At 51.0% G+C, this 16,558-nt stretch overlaps 1 protein-coding gene across 4 annotated transcripts in view; it reads right to left on the minus strand.

Moving 5' to 3' along the window:
• Positions 1 to 16,558, minus strand: part of OLFML2B (olfactomedin like 2B) — a 41,502-nt gene that overhangs the window by 12,385 nt on the left and 12,559 nt on the right. Inside the window, exons 4-6 of one of the 4 annotated variants that reach the window (XM_027099220.1) lie at positions 10,806 to 10,982; positions 5,151 to 5,376; positions 2,514 to 3,050 (exon numbers count right to left, since the gene is read on the minus strand). In XM_027099220.1, the coding sequence (XP_026955021.1) occupies positions 2,514 to 3,050; positions 5,151 to 5,376; positions 10,806 to 10,982 (940 nt within the window). Of the gene's footprint in view, positions 1 to 2,513; positions 3,051 to 5,150; positions 5,383 to 10,805; positions 10,983 to 16,558 lie in introns of all 4 variants that reach the window. The other 3 variants (XM_027099218.1, XM_027099219.1, XM_027099217.1) reach the window with 3 other exon arrangements.

Below are 16,558 nucleotides of genomic sequence, written 5' to 3' on the forward strand. Positions count from 1 at the left end.
TGGCGTCCTAAGAACCCCAGAAAGGTGTATGTCGGGAGTTACACCAGAAAAGCCCACTGGTGGCAACACCCAGGGTAGGCTGGTGGATTGTGGAGACAGTGGAGAATTCCACCCCTGGCTAGGAAGTCGCCAAGAGAAGAGGCTTCCAGGCTGGCAAACACCATCGCTGAGGACATACAAGGCGTGCAGATGTACCCGTAGCCTGTCTTCACTGTTAGTATTCTATCCACCTGTGGAGGGATGGTGGCGGGCAGCTAAGTTTCTGGAGGAACCATCCCTCCTACCCAACTGGTGGTGCTATGGGGGCCCCCCGGGGAGCTCATTCCCACGGCAGAAGAGGAGATGGAGTGCCTGGCCCATGAGCACGGTCAAGGCTGCCCAGAGCCAGTTTGGAACTGGGAACCTCTGCTCAGACCCTGGGGCATTCTACAGAAATTGAGCAGGACCCGCAGCTTCAGAATTGATTATCCACGCAGTGAGGAATGGACCTTTTCTACTCCATGGTCAGCTTGCTCCCGTCATGGAAGCAAAAGCAAGGAAAAGAAAAACATTCTCTCCTCCCACCCCGACCTCTGTGGCTCAAGAACTGTCTTCTTGCTTAGCTTCCTCCAGGCCAAGGTTCATGAGATTTTGCCCTGGGGTCCATTTGGTTATTTCCTTGCCATTATTCTGGGATTTTTCACCCAATAGGAATCCCTTGCTCTACCATGGCCTGATAAACTTACTGCAGACACACAGAATATAATGGAGAAAGCAGTCTTTAGCAAATTTCTAATTTCTGAGACCCAGACGGGCAGAGATGTGGCCAAGGTCACACAGCTGTCAGCGGCAGAGACCAGGCTATAACAAGGCGTTTGGCTCCTGGCAGGTGCTACTTCCGCCATCTGTCTGGCATAGCTGGCACCTTATTCTGAGGAGGAATTAGGAAAGAGGCTGCCAAGGGAGCAGAAAATGGGAAGAAGGGGAAGACAGGTATAAGGCAAATCACGTCTTCCGTCAAATCAAGTATATTTTTAATGAAATTATTATTCAATAGTGTTATTTTTCAATCACTATGGATGGTGACGTAATGAATGTTTGGTTTAGTTCTTGTTGGAAGAGACATATGTAGCCAGGTCTCATTTCCTTTTCTAGTTGTTCCTTGCCCCCCCCTCCCCGCTGCCCCCCGACATCACACACACACACTCTCACAGTTTACTGTTCTTAGAGTCATCTTGTGGACATGGAGCTCCCAGGCACAGAACAGGGCTGTATTCTCTGTGCTTCTGGAACATAACCTGCTCCTTTAGACCTAATAGTCAGAAGACTTCTCTACTTAGAAAACTCCTGTTTGGGCTTCCCTGGTGGCGCAGTGGTTGAGAATCTGCCTGCCAATGCAGGGGACACGGGTTCGAGCCCTGGTCTGGGAGGATCCCACATGCCGTGGAGCAACTAGGCCCGTGAGCCACAGCTACCGAGCCTGTGCTTCTGGAGCTTGTGCTCCGCAACAAGAGAGGCCGCGACTGTGAGAGGCCCGCGCACTGCAATGAAGAGTGGCCCCTGCTCACCACAACTAGAGAAAGCCCTCGCACAGAAACGAAGACCCAACACAGCCATAAATAAATAAATAAATAAATAAAAAAGAAAACTCCTATTCATCCTTCAAAACCCAGTTCAAAGCTACCTCCTTAGAAAAGCTTCCCCAGCCTTCTTAGCAGCCAGGCCAAGCTGCTGCTCCCTCTTTCATGTCTCTGTTTCTCCATTCCTCTGTTACAGCATTTATCACATGATGCCACAGTGTTTCCATGCTTTCTAAGGCTGAGAGCTCATGAGATTTTCCCCTGGGGCCCACTGCACTGGTTATTCCCCTGTTCCCATTCTTATTATTCTGGGATCCCTCTGCCCACATAAGAATCTATTGTTAGTTCATGGCCTGGTAAACATACTGCAGAAAACTTAGCCATCATTAAATAACCAAATACCCAATACCCATCACAAAGCCTAGTACACCAGCACTTGACAAATGTTTATAAAATTTATTAATGAAGCTGAGATCTTGGCTCCATTAATTTACTTATATTTAATTTACTTAATTTTTTTTTTTTTTTTTTTTTTTTTTTGCAGTACGCAGGCCTCTCACTGTTGTGGCCTCTCCCATTGTGAAGCACAGGCTCTGGACACGCAGGCTCAGCGGCCACGGCTCACGGGCCCAGCTGCTCCATGGCATGTGGGATCTTCCCGGACCGGGACACGAACCCGTGTCCCCTGCATCGGCAGGCGGACTCTCAACCACTGCGCCACCAGGGAAGCCCCAGTTTACTCATATTTTAGAAAGGAGTTTCCCACTCTTATCACCAGCACATTTTGAATACATAGACCTAGATGTTAAAACCGATCATCGGCCAAGGCCTAACTCCACTTGCCTTCCTTTATGAAGCAGTTGGACCATCTGAATCCTCCCTCTCCTTTCAAGCCATTTCCAGGCTCTGCCCTTCACTTGAGCAGGAGACCCAAGCCAGGTAGAATGAACTCACCTATGACATTCCGTATGTTGTCTTCTTCCTCGGGGCTCAGGGTGGGGCTGAGGGGGGCTGTGCCCTGCCCAGCAGTGGCATCTTTCCCCAGTGAGTCTGTCCTGACGGGCGGGGGAGGCACCGGGGCTGTGTGCGTAGCCTCTACAAATGCCTCCTCGGGAGACACTGATGGAGGCGCTGAGGCTGGAGGTCGCTGGGTGGCTGTGTGGGCCACGGTCGTGGCTGGTACCTGAGTAAAAGGTTTAAGGAATGCCTCCCCTGTGGGTTCGGGAAACACTGAGGTGGTCTGGAGTGGTGTTGAGAGTTTTTCAACTGAGGCAGAGAGAGTAGGGTCAGGGAGGCTGGCAGCTGAGGTCGAGGCCTGCGGCTGTGCAGAAAGCAGGGCTGTGGTCTGAGCGCCAGCATCAGTTGTCACAGCAGCATTGTGACGGGTGGCTACTGGCCTCCGGGTGGCACCGGTCAGCAGGTGGTTGTGTCTCAGAAGCTGATCTTCAATCAGCAAATCCATTCCATGTTCACCGCTGAAAAACTCGTCTTCTGGGAAACAAACACAGGTGCATTTGTGACCGGGGAGAGGAACTGGGGGCATGTGGTATGTGGCAGATTAATGAGGGTTTCTTTCCTCAACATGATGCCCTGACTTAGAGATAGAGCCCAGGTGGGATTTAGAAGAAGCAGGTGAAAAGGAGCACAGATGGAAGCATTTCCTCGAGGGTCTCTCTGAATAGTCTACCGCTATCCTCCACCTGCGACCCACGGGCCACCTAGAGGACGCACAGCCACGGGCTACGAAACCTGGGAGGAAGTTAGTCATTCATTCAGTAGGTATCTATGGAGCATGACACAAGAACAATGAGCAGAAAAAGATCCTGCCCTCGCAAAGCTTCTATCTAGTGGCGGAGACACCAAACAATACACAGATTGTACATTTGAAGGTGCTATGAAAAAAGTCTAGTAGGGTGAGGAGAAGGGAAGGGAAGAGAAACTTGCAGTAATGGATAAAGTAGTCAAGATGGGACTCAGTGGGATGGAGAGATGAGCAGAGGCTTGAAGGAGCGAGGGAGTTAGCCAAGCAGCTATCAGGGGAAGAGTATACTAGGGGGGGAATAGCAGCAGTGCAAAGGCCCTGGGGCCAGGACATGTCTGCCGAGGCTGAGGAGCAGTGAGGTGGACAGAGGTCAGAGAGAACACGGGAGCCAAGTCATGTGGCGTTTGGCTGTTGTGTTTGGACTTCAGTTTTTTGTTTGTTTGTTTGTTTTTGTGGTACGTGGGCCTCTCACTGCCGTGGCCTCTCCCGATGCGGAGCACAGGCTCCGGACGCGCAGGCCCAGCAGCCATGGCTCACTGGCCCAGCTGTTCTGCGGCATGTGGAATCTTCCCGGACCGGGGCACGAACCCGTGTCCCCTGCATCGGCAGGCGGACTCTCAACCTCTGCGCCACCAGGGAAGCCCCTGGACTTCAGTTTTTATTCCAAGTGAAATGGGGCAGTCTGCAGGGTTTGGAGCAGAGAAGGAATATGAGAGGCAGAGATTTCTTAGGAAGGACACAAAGAGGTCTAACCACAAAAGATATAATTGGTCAATTGGATTTTATCTGCTCATCAGAAACACCATTAAGGAACTGAAAATACAAGCCACGGGCAGGAAGAAAATATCTGCAGTATGTATGACTGACAGAGGACCTGTTCCAGAATATAAAAACCCCACAAACCGATTATTTATTTATTTATGTTGGCCATGCTGCACAGCTTGTGGGATCTCAATTCCCGGACCAGGGACTGAACCCAGGCCATGGCAGTGAAAGCGCCGAATCCTAACCACTAGACCACCAGGGAACTCCCAGAAATTAATAATTTTAAAAGGCTACGAACAGTTAAAAATGGGAAAATGATTATGCCAGCGACTGGGTGAGCAGAAACTGTAAGGAGGGAGAGGCAGAGCAGGTACATGAGTCAGGAGGCTGCTGAGCAGGACCTGACGGGAGGAACTGGCATTCGCTCTGGCAGAGTGGAGACAGAGGAAGAGTGGGGCCTCCTGGGGTGCTGGGCAGGGAGAGGCAGAAGAAAAAGGAGGGGCCGGTGGCAGGGAGGAGCACAGGAGAAGGAAGTATTAGGGAAACAAGATAAAGATGAGGTGAAAGGGAATATCTGTTTTCTGTGAAAAAATAAGAGGGACAGAGATATAAGGGGTGCAGCATGTGCTGGAGTCTCGGTCAGGAAGCCCAGGGTCCCTGGAGAAGGAACAGGTGGGAGAAGCCCACTGTGTGGCTGTGAGTGAGTCATTCGCCTCTATGTGTCAGGGTCCTCATCTGCGAATGGGGAGGGCTGGACTCCAGGGCACTGAAGTCCCTTCTGGCTCAGCCATGTTCTGCCTTGTGGTCCTCTGCAAGCCCAGAGAAGGCAAGTGACTTGCCCCAGGGCGCTCAGCAAGTTGTGAGGAAAGGCCATAAGCATTCTGGATGGTTTGTAACTGCAGGGAATTCTCAGGTAACCGAGCTGGCTCTGCGGGGCCACAGTAGTAATCAAACTGCAAAAAGGGTGTGTGCCTCACGGGAAGTGCACCTCCACAGGGTCCAAGTGGTGACTCTGTCCCTTGCCCTGCCTCTGGGGGGGGCGGCCCTGGCTGACCCCAACTCACGATGCTCTTCGATGTCATTCTCCTCCTCAGGGTCCTTGGCTTTGTAGTAGGTGATGCCCCGAATGACGGTGGGCTTGGAGGCCGGCCGGCCCCTCAGGTGGACCTGCCTCTGCAGGGGCCGCTGAGGCTTCACCACCTCTGGTGGAGCCAGTGGCCGCGTCTGCAGGAGCTTGATGGAGTTGATCTGCTGGGACACGGTTTCTTCCTGCAGAAACCTCTCTTCATACTGCTCCTCAGAGGGGACACAAGGGAAGGTCAGGTCACTGGTCAGAGGGGCAGTGGTCAGGCAGAGACAATGCTGGAGCCAAGTCCATACTAATAACAAGAGCTAATCCTAAAAGCACTTCCTAAGAGCCAGGCATTGTTCATCTCCTCATCAGCCCTCTGAGGTAAGAACCAGTTTTAATCATTTCCATTTACAGATTGGGAAATTGAGGCACAGAGAGGTTATGTAAATTGCCCAAGGGGCCACAGCAGCTAAGTGGTAGAGGCAGGATTTGAACCCAGGCAGTCTGGCTCCAGACTCTGTCTCTAACCTCCATGCTATACTTCTCAGAGAGTGCAGTTGTCCTCTCAGCTCTGGTCTGGGGATGCTGGGTGACTTAGATCTGGTATCAGTTGTTTCTAGTGAGGTCCATGTGGCTGGGACGTGAAGGCTGAGGACCAAGCTGCATACCTCAGGATGAATCGTGACTGCTTTTACTTATGCTGTTAGAACAAACTGCCCCAAGCCCTCCCTAACGAATCCAGAATAAAGTCCGAAGTCCTTGGCCTGGCACTGAGAACTCAAATCGACTTGACCCAGCTCAGCATTCTTCTCTCTTTTGCTCCACCCTCCAGCGCCGACACCCCCGGTACTCCAGGCACTTGGTTGACTCCTGAACTTCTTGGCTCTCCTGAGCTTCTGGGTCTTTGCTCAGACTGTTTTCTCTGTCTGGAAGGCCATTCTCTTCCCCCCCCCCCCCCCCCACCCATATAGCTATTTCTTGAAATCAACCCATTTTTCAAGGCCTGGCTAAAATCTCAGGACCCCAAGGAAATACTCCCAGACCTTTTCATTCAGAATTAATCTTTCTTTCCCAATCATCACTTTGCACTTTGGGGCAGAGACTTCCAAGTGACCACCCAAATCCCCTGTCTCCTTGCTCCTGACTTAATGAGACACTGGTTTTGTGGGAGTGGTCATGGGACTAAGTTCTGGTTGGTAGGGTATAAGTAGAAGTTGGTGGGAAGAGCTTTTGGAGAAGTTTCTTAAGACTTGGGGCTGACTCAGCTGGAAGGCATCTTTTGCACTCTTCCTCATTTCTCTGGCCAGGAGGATATGGACAGGATGGCTGGAGCTGAGCAGTCATCTTGTGATCATGAGGGGATTTTGAGGATGGACATCACTAATGACATCTTGCAGCTGACTATATCAGCCCTGGGCCACCTGCCTCCAGAGCTCTTCTACATGAAAGAACAACCAACTGCTCTATTGTTTAATGCACTGTATTTCGGTCTCTTACTCAAAGCTGAACACAACTCCTAATGGATACAAGTCTGTACTTCTATTGTATCACCTTTCTCAGCCTGCCTTCCACAGGCATTATTTAAGGATGTTGCCTCTGTTGACGGAGCAACTGGAAGAGCAGAGACCACCTCTTGTTCATCTTTAATTCCCCTGAGTAAATGGCTGTTAAATTGAATTTCTGAATCATAACAAATCCCAAGCAACCATCTACATTTGTGACTAGCACTGGGATTTTTGTCAAATCAAATGATGCTTTAAAGTAGGTAGCCAATGACCTGGGCATATTGATGGTACCACAGAAGTCCTCTGTGACGGTTCTGGTCACATGGAAGGACCACCCTGTCCTCCACGGAGCTGCTGCCTGGGGACTGAGTTCTTGTGTCCACAGTGTGGCAGAGTCTCTGGGTCCTTCCTTGGTCCATCTAGTCATGTCCCGTCACCCAAAGGATCACAATCGCCCACCTTTGAAAGCAGAGGGCCTTGGGCACTGGGCCTGTGAGCTAGCTGAGCTGAAAGTCAGAGCCACTGGACAGGGGGTCCAGCTCCTGAGGGGCAGTAAAGCATTAGTAAATTAGTAAAGCACGCAGCGACCTAAGTGGGAGTGGCCCAGCGCTGCTCTCAGGAGGTGTCCAATGGCTGAATGATGAAGGGCTTGCTCCCTGTAGCCATCTAAGCCATGAAAGCTCCCCCTTTTCACCATGAGGAGGTGGGCGAGCTCCCTTAAATCCTTGGTGAAATCCACCCAGAGAGCAGAGTCCACTTGGAAACAAAACCTCTGTCCCTTGAGGCCCAGGGTCCTGAGGGGCAGAGCAGGACCTTCAGGTTCACTGAACATTAGCTGGCAGGGATCCAGCTATCATGGCCAACTTTCTCACTTTGCACAGGAAGAAGCAAATCAGGCTCTTGTTTTGACCTTTAAAATCTGGCCTGGAGAAAACCTGGAGTCCTCATTGCCAACCACACCCCAAGTCTGTACTGGTTTTCCCGTGACAAGAGAGTTTATCCAGATGGCACGGCAGACACGGAAGTTCCTGAATATGTGTTCCTTGCTCCCCTGAGCTGACCGACTCCTGGAAGACAGGGAACTCTTTCTGCCAGCCTCCCCTGACTGGGGCCAGAGCGCTGCCCAGAAGAAACAGGCAGATTTGTGCCCCGGGCAGCCCCTACTCCTGCTACCTGCCCCTCTCTCACTTCCCGTTCTTTGCTGGTGAGGTGACCTCCATCAGAAGCGCAGGGAATACTCAGCTGGTGCTGATGACGTTTTACAGAGCACCTATTAGGGCCAGACATGTCCCTTTATATTATTTTCAACCCTTAAAATAATGGGGCACGGTAGATATTATTATCCACATTTTACAGATGAGGAAGGAGAGGCTCAGAGTCATTTAGCAACTTGGTTGAAGGTCAGTCGATTAAGTGGCTGAGAGGGGCACTTATGAAGTCATTTGGCTATTAAATAGGCCCAGGGCTGCCTGCTTCAGAGCCTGTGCTCTACCTTACATTAAAGCCACATTGTCCTCAGCTGTGACCACAGGACTAACTCATTGGCCATCCAAAGACTTGTCCACATCCCCAAGTCCTGAGGGCCATGGTCTGGCTAGTGCCCAGCAGACTTGGGGATCCCTCATTTCCCATAGGAAAGAGCTGCCTGGGAGGCTGACGAGAGGCCCCAGCCCTTGACTCAGACGCCGCGGGCCATCTAATTGCTAGACTCTGGTTTCCCTCTGCATTGCAAAAGCAAGTTGTCATTTCTTCGTGGCAAACCCCAGGAACTGTCTTTAATCCAAGCTCTTAGGGACGAGCGGGAACTGCAGTTCCTTCTCCCAGCCAAGAAGATGGTGCAAGACCATGGACAGCCTCTGCCAGAGAACATATAATTTCCCTGGATTCACTGCTTGCGCTGGGAGGCAGCGGCCCCCGCAAGCTTTGCTTTCTTCTCTCTGTTAAACTGTTGTATGACTTCAACTGCTGGTGTCCCAGTTTTCCCAATCCCACCCTGCCCTCTCCACTCCCAACCCACCCCCCAGAGCCCCCGCCAACCCTCCAGGCAAGGACCTTCCTGGAAAGAGGCCTCCAGCAAGGTGCCGTGCACCGTTCCAAGAAACCCTGACATCAGCTGTAAGAACCCTGAAGAGAACAGCCAAACCCAGACACCCCACTCACCCCCTTTTTCAGCACGGGGTTCACTAAAGAGACAGACGGATGCAAAGGGAGAGGCTAGCCTTGCCTCCTTCACCACTTCCCCCTTTCCAGTGCCACCCTGGCCCTGGCTCTGCCCACACCCCCTCTGGTTTGGGTGGACTGTGCTAACTTCCGCAGTGTGTGAATGGGGATCTCGGGAGGCAGACAGTTTTGCTGAGCAAGGAGAAAAAGAGTTTGGTGTGGTTGATTTGCCTTCAGGAAAATCTGAGCTGGGTTCCTGAACATACCACATAACGTGTCATCGAGACAACAGATGGAATTCTCAAGCTCAGCCGCCTGGGAAATTGGAAGCCGGAGAGCACAGGAAGCGCCTAACTCTGCTGGGCTGCTGGGCCAGCAGAGGAGGCCACACGGGCTGCGATGGGAGCCGCAGGGCCCCAGGTGTGATGCGAGGGTGCCTCCAATTTCCCTTCCAGCCCAAATGTCTTCTGGCTCTTTGGTTGACAAACTCAGACCTGCTCAGGGATGACCCACCAAGCAGACTAAACACACACTCAGTAGCTGGCACGTCGGGGACACCCAAAAATGAGAATAAAAATAATTTTTGAGGGAATACGATATTTCCCAAAAAACCCCGTCAAAGTAGTCATCATGGGCTAAGCCAGAAAACTGGCCTTCCTTGTACTTATTTTCTGGGTTGGAATTGGTTTTATTTTGAGTTACAAACGGGGCAGGGTGCAGGCACCATACTCTCTTCAGGGCTTCTTGCCTCCAAAGTCCTAATCTGCCTGCTCTCCTGCCTTCAGAACACATGAGCCCAAGGTTCCCCAAAACCAAAGCTGCTGTCTGCTTGGCATCACTTTGGGGAGTTTCTTTGCTCAAGAGTTCCAAGCCCACATGCCTGGTCAGTCTTACTTCCTTTCTTACCCCAATTCTTAATGACCCAGGCAACAGAATCCTTCACAGCAATGCTTCCCAGCCCCTTTCAATGTCACAGCACATACGACAGCTCAGGGGCTCTGACAGTCCGTGTCCCAGGCCCTGCTTCACCCACACCCTGCCCGCCTGCCCCAGGCTGAGGGGATCCCTCAATGGTTCACCTGGAATCCACGCTCTGCCGTCCACCACCAATCCTTGGCCCAGTAAAAGTGAGCAAAACCCCTCTTAACGGCTGCTATCCCGTGGTTGCCAGGGACCCCTCTTACGATGCTTCATCCAGACCTGCCTTGCTAATAGCATCCACACTCTTCAAGTCCTGATGCCAGGATTTACCCGTTTCCTCTTTTGGGGGGTTAGCGCCACTTTTGGGGGGTTAGCTCCTGTTTTTCAGTCATCAATTTACAAGATAGTCCAATACATTAAATAAAATAACACACGTAACTATTGAATATTAGCACGTACACATCACTTGGTAACTAGAGCCAAAAGAAACAGGTATCAGATGAGGAGGTATTTTTAAGCAAATAGGTCCCTTGGCATCACTCAAGTCATATTAGATAGTGCTTCATTTCATGGCACAGGTGACTCTGTTCCGGACAATACTGAGGGGGAAGAGATAGAGGTGTGAGAGCCCCGTCACCACTTCCCAGCTGAGCAAGGGAGACTGTGAGCATTCCCGGATCTGTTTTCTCATCTGCAAAGTGAGGACATGGATCTCTGCCCCAGCCTGCCTTCCAGAGCTGTGGTGAAGACCACATGGTATGATGATGAAAGACGTAGTACTCCAAGAGGCAGGATGGAGTATAATAGAAATGGGGCCTGAAACTCGAAAGACCCAGATTTGAGTCCTGGCTTCAGTACTCACTGAACCTCTCTGGGCTTCAACGTTAATTAAGTACAATGGGGTCAACCCCTGCCGCATCAGACCTACAGAACTGTTGTGTAGATGAAACGAGAGCATGCCCGTGGAAGGATTGAAGCCTGCAAGCGCTATGCACATGGGAGGTGCTGGGAGTATGCTTTCTGGGGGTCTGTGGTCAGAGCCCCTGGAGGCTGGGTTGTACCTCGGGGTGGGTGTAGGCTGCAGCCGTGTCCCTCTGCAGGGCCGAGCGGATGTCCGGCATGCTGTCTAGGACATTACTGGAGCTGTTCTCTTTGCCTCGCTTGTTCATCTCAGCTCGAATTTCTTTCACGTCCTTTTCGACTTGTTCATTTTCCTTGGTGAGGTTTTTAGAAACTTCCTAATAAGAGAGAAAATTTTAAAAAGAGAGTCCTTTAAAGTGCTTTGAAGACAAACAGGAGGGAGCTGGCAGCCAGCTTCTGCTTAGAGCACAGAGACTCAACAGACAGGCTGAGAAATCAGCCAGAAACAACTGGGGCCCTCGAGTGTGTCCGGCCCTGTGCTGAGGACCGAGCTCAGTCCCAGGCGGCATTTCCAGGGCAGCTTGGCTCCGGTACATCCTCTGCTGGAAATGCTTCCCAATACCACCACGGCTTTCCTAATGATAACACTGCCATGTCCCTGGGCTACTGGGACACCTGTTATTTATCCACCCTTGGTTCACAGTACGCTCTTATCCAGTGACGAGTAACATTACAGAAAAATTCCATCCGCTTGCACCTCTACACACGTGAACCAGTGGCTCAGTTAATGAAAGATTTTCTGAGCAATTTTAAAAGAGGTGGCCAAAGAAATTTACATAGTATGCTCTTCTAATGAGCACAAACTATTCCCCATCACTTTTTTTTTTTTTTTGCAGTACGTGGGCCTCTCACTGCTGTGGCCTCTCCCATTGCAGAGCACAGGCTCCGGACGCACAGGCCCAGCGGCCATGGCTCACGGGCCCAGCCGCTCCAGGGCATGTGGGATCTTCCCAGACCAGGGCACAAGCCCACGTCCCCTGCATCGGCAGGCGAACTCTCAACCACTGCGCCACCAGGGAAGCCCTCCCCAGCACTTTTTAGAAGTCTTTTTTTCAATTGAGATATAGTTGATTTACAATATTGTGCTAGTTTCAGGTCTACAGCAAAGTGATTCAGTTATACATATATATATATACACACGTATACTTTTTTTTTTTTTTTTTTTTTGCGGTACGCGGGCCTCTCACTGTTGTGGCCTCTCCCATTGTGGAGCACAGCATCTGGACACGCAGGCCCAGCGGCCATGGCTCACGGGCCCAGCTGCTCTGCGGCATGTGGAATCTTCCCGGACCGGGGCACGAACCCGTGTCCCTGCATCGGCAGGCGGACTCTCAACCACTGCGCCACCAGGGAAGCCCACACGTATACATTTTTCAGATTATTTTCCATTATAGGTTATTACAAGATATTGAATATAGTTCCCTGTGCTATACAGTAAATCCTTATTGCTTATCTACCTCATGTATAGTAGTTTGCCTCTGTTAATCCTGTATTCCTAATTTATCCCCCTCCCTTGCCCCTTGGGTAAACGTAAGTTTGTTTACTATGTCTGTGAGTCTGTTTCTGTTTTCTATATAGATTCCTTTGTATTTTTTTTAGATTATACAGATAAGTGATATGATATCATATGTATCTTTCCCTGTCTGATTTACTTCACTTAGTATGATATTCTCTAGGCCCATCCATGTTGCTGCAAATGGCAATGTTTCACTCTCTTTTTATGGCTCCCCAGCACTTTAAAAGTATCATCTATATAGGAATTTGATAGGCTGGCTTTAAACTTTCCTATTCACACATAAAAAGTTTCCCTAAATGGCTTGGCAAATTAGGCATGTTCCAGACGTAGTTCATACCAGAAAGGACTAAAGCTACATTTCAGTCAACCAACACTGGTGAGTACCTCCTGTGTGTCTAGGGTACAGTATGGCAGAAAGAAAGCCTCTAATTCCCCTGGGGTTCTTGTCCTGGGACGGAGGCAGGTGCGGTGGGAGGACAGCTGTGATGGGGGAGACAGGGTCCACACTGCAGAAAGAAGATGACCAACCATGTCAGGTTCTGTAAGTGCCCAACATGGGTTCAAAGGGACGGAGTGGACTAGAGGCATGAGAGGCAGCACCCTGGAGAAGATGAAGCTGACTGGGATTTGAATCTTGGACAGCTGTCAACAGGCTTAGAGGTAGCCTTTCTCCTCTAGTTATTCTTAGAGACGTTTACCGCACTGAGATCTAACATTGTCCAGCGTTGGCCCCCATTCTAAGGGTCCCATGAGCATCTGAATTTTTAAATGTGATGTTCTCCTTTGAGCCCCGTTTATGAGGGTGACAGAGGAAGTAACCGTGGAAGAATAGAAGATGCATTTACTTTTCATCTTTCTTTGACAGACAGACATGAGAAGTGCAAAAGCTCAGACGTTGCCGGGCACGGTCTGCAGCCTGGTAAGATGCTACTCATGTCCCAGAGGGAAGCCACGGTGGCTCAGAGTTAGGGGGTGTGTAGGCAGATGGTGACACCCAGACACTGTGGCTCCAGTGGCCCTACATGGGCTGCCCAAGGGAGCCCACGACGTGATTGTTATAACTAACCAGGCTCTAGACCACTGGCCATGCTATTCTTACAGCACTTCAGTGCACGCCAGATTTTGAGCACTGGAAAGGCTCAATGTGTCTGTGGGGCTAAGGCCAAGCCAACCTCTCTAAACTGCACAGAATCAACTATGAGAGCTAAAGCCCTTGAGAAGAGGTCTTGTTTCACGCATACCCGGAATAAGTGGTTTTACTGGGGGTGCAGTCATTCCTGATAAGTGTTATCAGGGTCAGCCAAATACAGCGGTTAAGAGCGTGGATTCTGGAGGAAACTGTCTGGTTTACATCTCAATGGTGCTACCGCTAGATCTGTTATCTCGGGCAAATTACTTAAGCTCCCTGTGCTTCGTTTTGCCCATGTGTAAAATGGGGTTAATACTAGCACTTGCCCCATGGGTTGTTATGGGGATTAAATGAGTTAACCTATATGTGGACGTGCATGGGACATACTAAGTGGTTGTTATTTTTCATAGACTGTTACAGCTGGAATGGACCCCTGAACTCAAGCCTACCCCTTCATTTCACAAATGAAGAAACTGAGGCCCAGAGTAAGGATGTGATTTTTCCCATGATCATTTTTAAAAGTGGCAGAACTGAATCCAGCACCCAGCCTCTTGGCCCCTGCTTCTTCAGTTCACTTGCTGGATCACTAAGAACACCAGGAGAGGTTCCTGGCACTCAGTCAGCTCTCCAGCAGCACTGAGCACATCACAGGGGCCAGTGAACACTGTCAGTTTGGTTTCAGGATATACAATAGGATAGGCCTATACAGAGAAATATAAAAATGTTGGATTCCCATAAAGCCTTGCTACTCAAAGAGACCATCAGCACAGGCCTCACTCCGTCACTCAGGAGCTTGTTAAAATGCAGAAGCTCCGACCTGACCCAGACCCGCTGAATCAGAATCTGCATTTTAACAAGATGCCCAGGCAATCTGCATACACATTGAAGTTTGGGAAGCATGGTCTTAAATGTAGGAAGCTTGGGATAAAGCTAATGGAAAGGGGGCCCAAATGTGTGAGGAAGACTGTTTTACAGGAACCAGGTTCTTTCTGGGACCGACAGGAAAAGTTCCTGGTGCCCGAGTGGGATTCAAGCGTTTCTGTACGTCTTTAAGCACCTGCTAAGAGGTGCACCTGTGCATCTTCTCCTATAACTCTCACATCCTGTGACAGGTCATGAAGCCCCAGAAGGTTCAGGGGTTCGATATAGTATTTCTTCATTAATGCACTCATGAGTTCAGCCCTGGGCACTGAGGGTAAGCCAGGCCAGCGAGGATCCTGTTCTGATGAAGACCACCCTCCATGAGGGGAAGTAAACAATAAATAAATAAGAAAACATCAACTAGTGAAAAGTGCAATGAAGGAAAGGAAGTCAGAGGGATGGGACAGAGGCAGATGCTAGCTCATCGGCAAGATCGACAACACTCGTCTAAGGTGGAGACTGAGGCACGTCCACAACTACTGCCCAGCCGTGGCCCTAGGACCCCTCTCTGGGTGGACTCAATGGTTTGGCCTAAGTAGCCTAAAACAAGATCCCACCCAATTCCTGAACACCTCAAAAGAGTCAGCACTGGTCCTTGCACTCGCTGTGAGGCAAAGGGGCAACCCCACAGGTTTAGCCCCTGCCCTCCAGAGTTTGGTTTTTCTAGGTCCCTGGAAGGCTCCCCTCTCATTGATTTAGAAATGCCAATACCCTTTCTGGTTTTAGTGAGGAGCTATTATTCTGAGTTTCCACAGAGGAGGGTTTGAGACAGGCCTGGCCCTGAGATCCCGGAGGAGCAATATTCTTTATTCCCCTCGTGGGAACAGCAAAGCCCGCCAGCCACCTGAATAAACACCAGGCTGGTGGTGGCATCACCCCATCGGCCTGCTGGGCCAAGCCAGCCGATGTCCCCCAGGGCGGCAGAGCAGCAACCACCTCTTCCCCAGGCGTGCTGGCCTTGCAGGGCTCCCCACTCCTCCCTGGGGCTCTGCATTCCTCACACCAAGGGCTTTTTGTGGGGTACGTCTCAGGAGGCACCGGGGATGGTGCCCACACAAGACACTCTCGATCCTGCCCTGGGAGAAGGGTGAACTCCATGACCTCATGCCTCTGGCTCTTCCCCTCTGGGACAGCTGCAACTGTGACATTTACAGTGTGTGCAACTCGGCTTGTGCATGGCACTGGCAACGTGGTGGAGGAAGTGGGAGGGGTGCCTGTCGGCCAGGGGCGAGCACACCACGTGGTCCCTGCCCAGGATCCTGGTGCTATGAGGAGGGAAAGCAGGAGGGAAGAAGCACAGGTAGATAGAGGGCTGGCACAGTTGGCAGGATACGGCAAGTCAGGGCCATGAAAGATCTGGGAACTGTGTCACGGTCCTTGGGGTGGACAGAGCTCAGGAACTGAGAGGTATTCACAGAACAAGTGCCACGCGCTGGGGGCATGTAGTAGGGCATTGGAGGGTACCTACTGAGAGCAAGCCCGCATTGCCAGTTGGGCACAGGTGTCCTGTGCTGACCACAGTCAGATGCACAGGTGCCAGAGGGGAGGCAGTGTGCAAACTCGGCAAGTCCCTGGGAAAAGGGGAACTGGATGTAGGTGGAACTGAGGGTACAGCTGGCAGTCAGCACTGGGCAGCACAGTTGGTCAGAGGACAGCTTTAACGAGCCATATGGAGGGACAACACAAGCAGATGTGCAGACTGGTGCAATGGGCATGTGCAGAAAGGCTGTTCCACGGGCACAGACTGTGTCCTGACCTTGTCCAGCTATTGGACAAGTGTGCGCATGCCTGGGTGAGACCACGGCGCAGCTTAAGCCAAAACTGTTGGGACCCGAGGGAAAGACAACCAGAGCGCAAAGCTCTATCACCTCTCTGTGGTCTTGTTTTCCCAACCAGAACCAGGAACGAGGTGTGGTGGGCAAAGTGCTGGCTCTGGAGACCAGGTATGAAACCTACACCACAGTCACTACCTGGTTTTACGTAACTACATAAGGCAAGTGATGGGAACTCTCCAGGCCCCATCAGTTAGAGGAGGAAGGAATAATGATACCTACCTCACCAGGCTTGGTTTGGAGAACGAATGAAGAGCTGTATGTGGCAGAGCACACAAAACAGGGCTTGACACGCGTCGCCGAAGGTGGAGTGGGACGGACTCGTGGGATCTCAGTAGCAGATACACAGGTGGAAAAGGGGAGGGGAGCTAAGGTTTGGCGTGGCTGGGACAGGGAAGAAGGCAAGGACCCAGAGCTGGTGTGTTGTAAAGGGACTCCTGTAGAAGGAGACTAAGCAAGATTGCAGCTGAGCCAAACCATGGCCCCGAGTCATGC

The sequence above is a fragment of the Aethalodelphis obliquidens genome, unplaced genomic scaffold, assembly GCF_003676395.1.
Source record: "Aethalodelphis obliquidens isolate GAN/ISIS:26980383/991018 unplaced genomic scaffold, ASM367639v1 scaffold130, whole genome shotgun sequence".
Classification (NCBI taxonomy): Eukaryota; Metazoa; Chordata; class Mammalia; order Artiodactyla; family Delphinidae; genus Aethalodelphis; species Aethalodelphis obliquidens.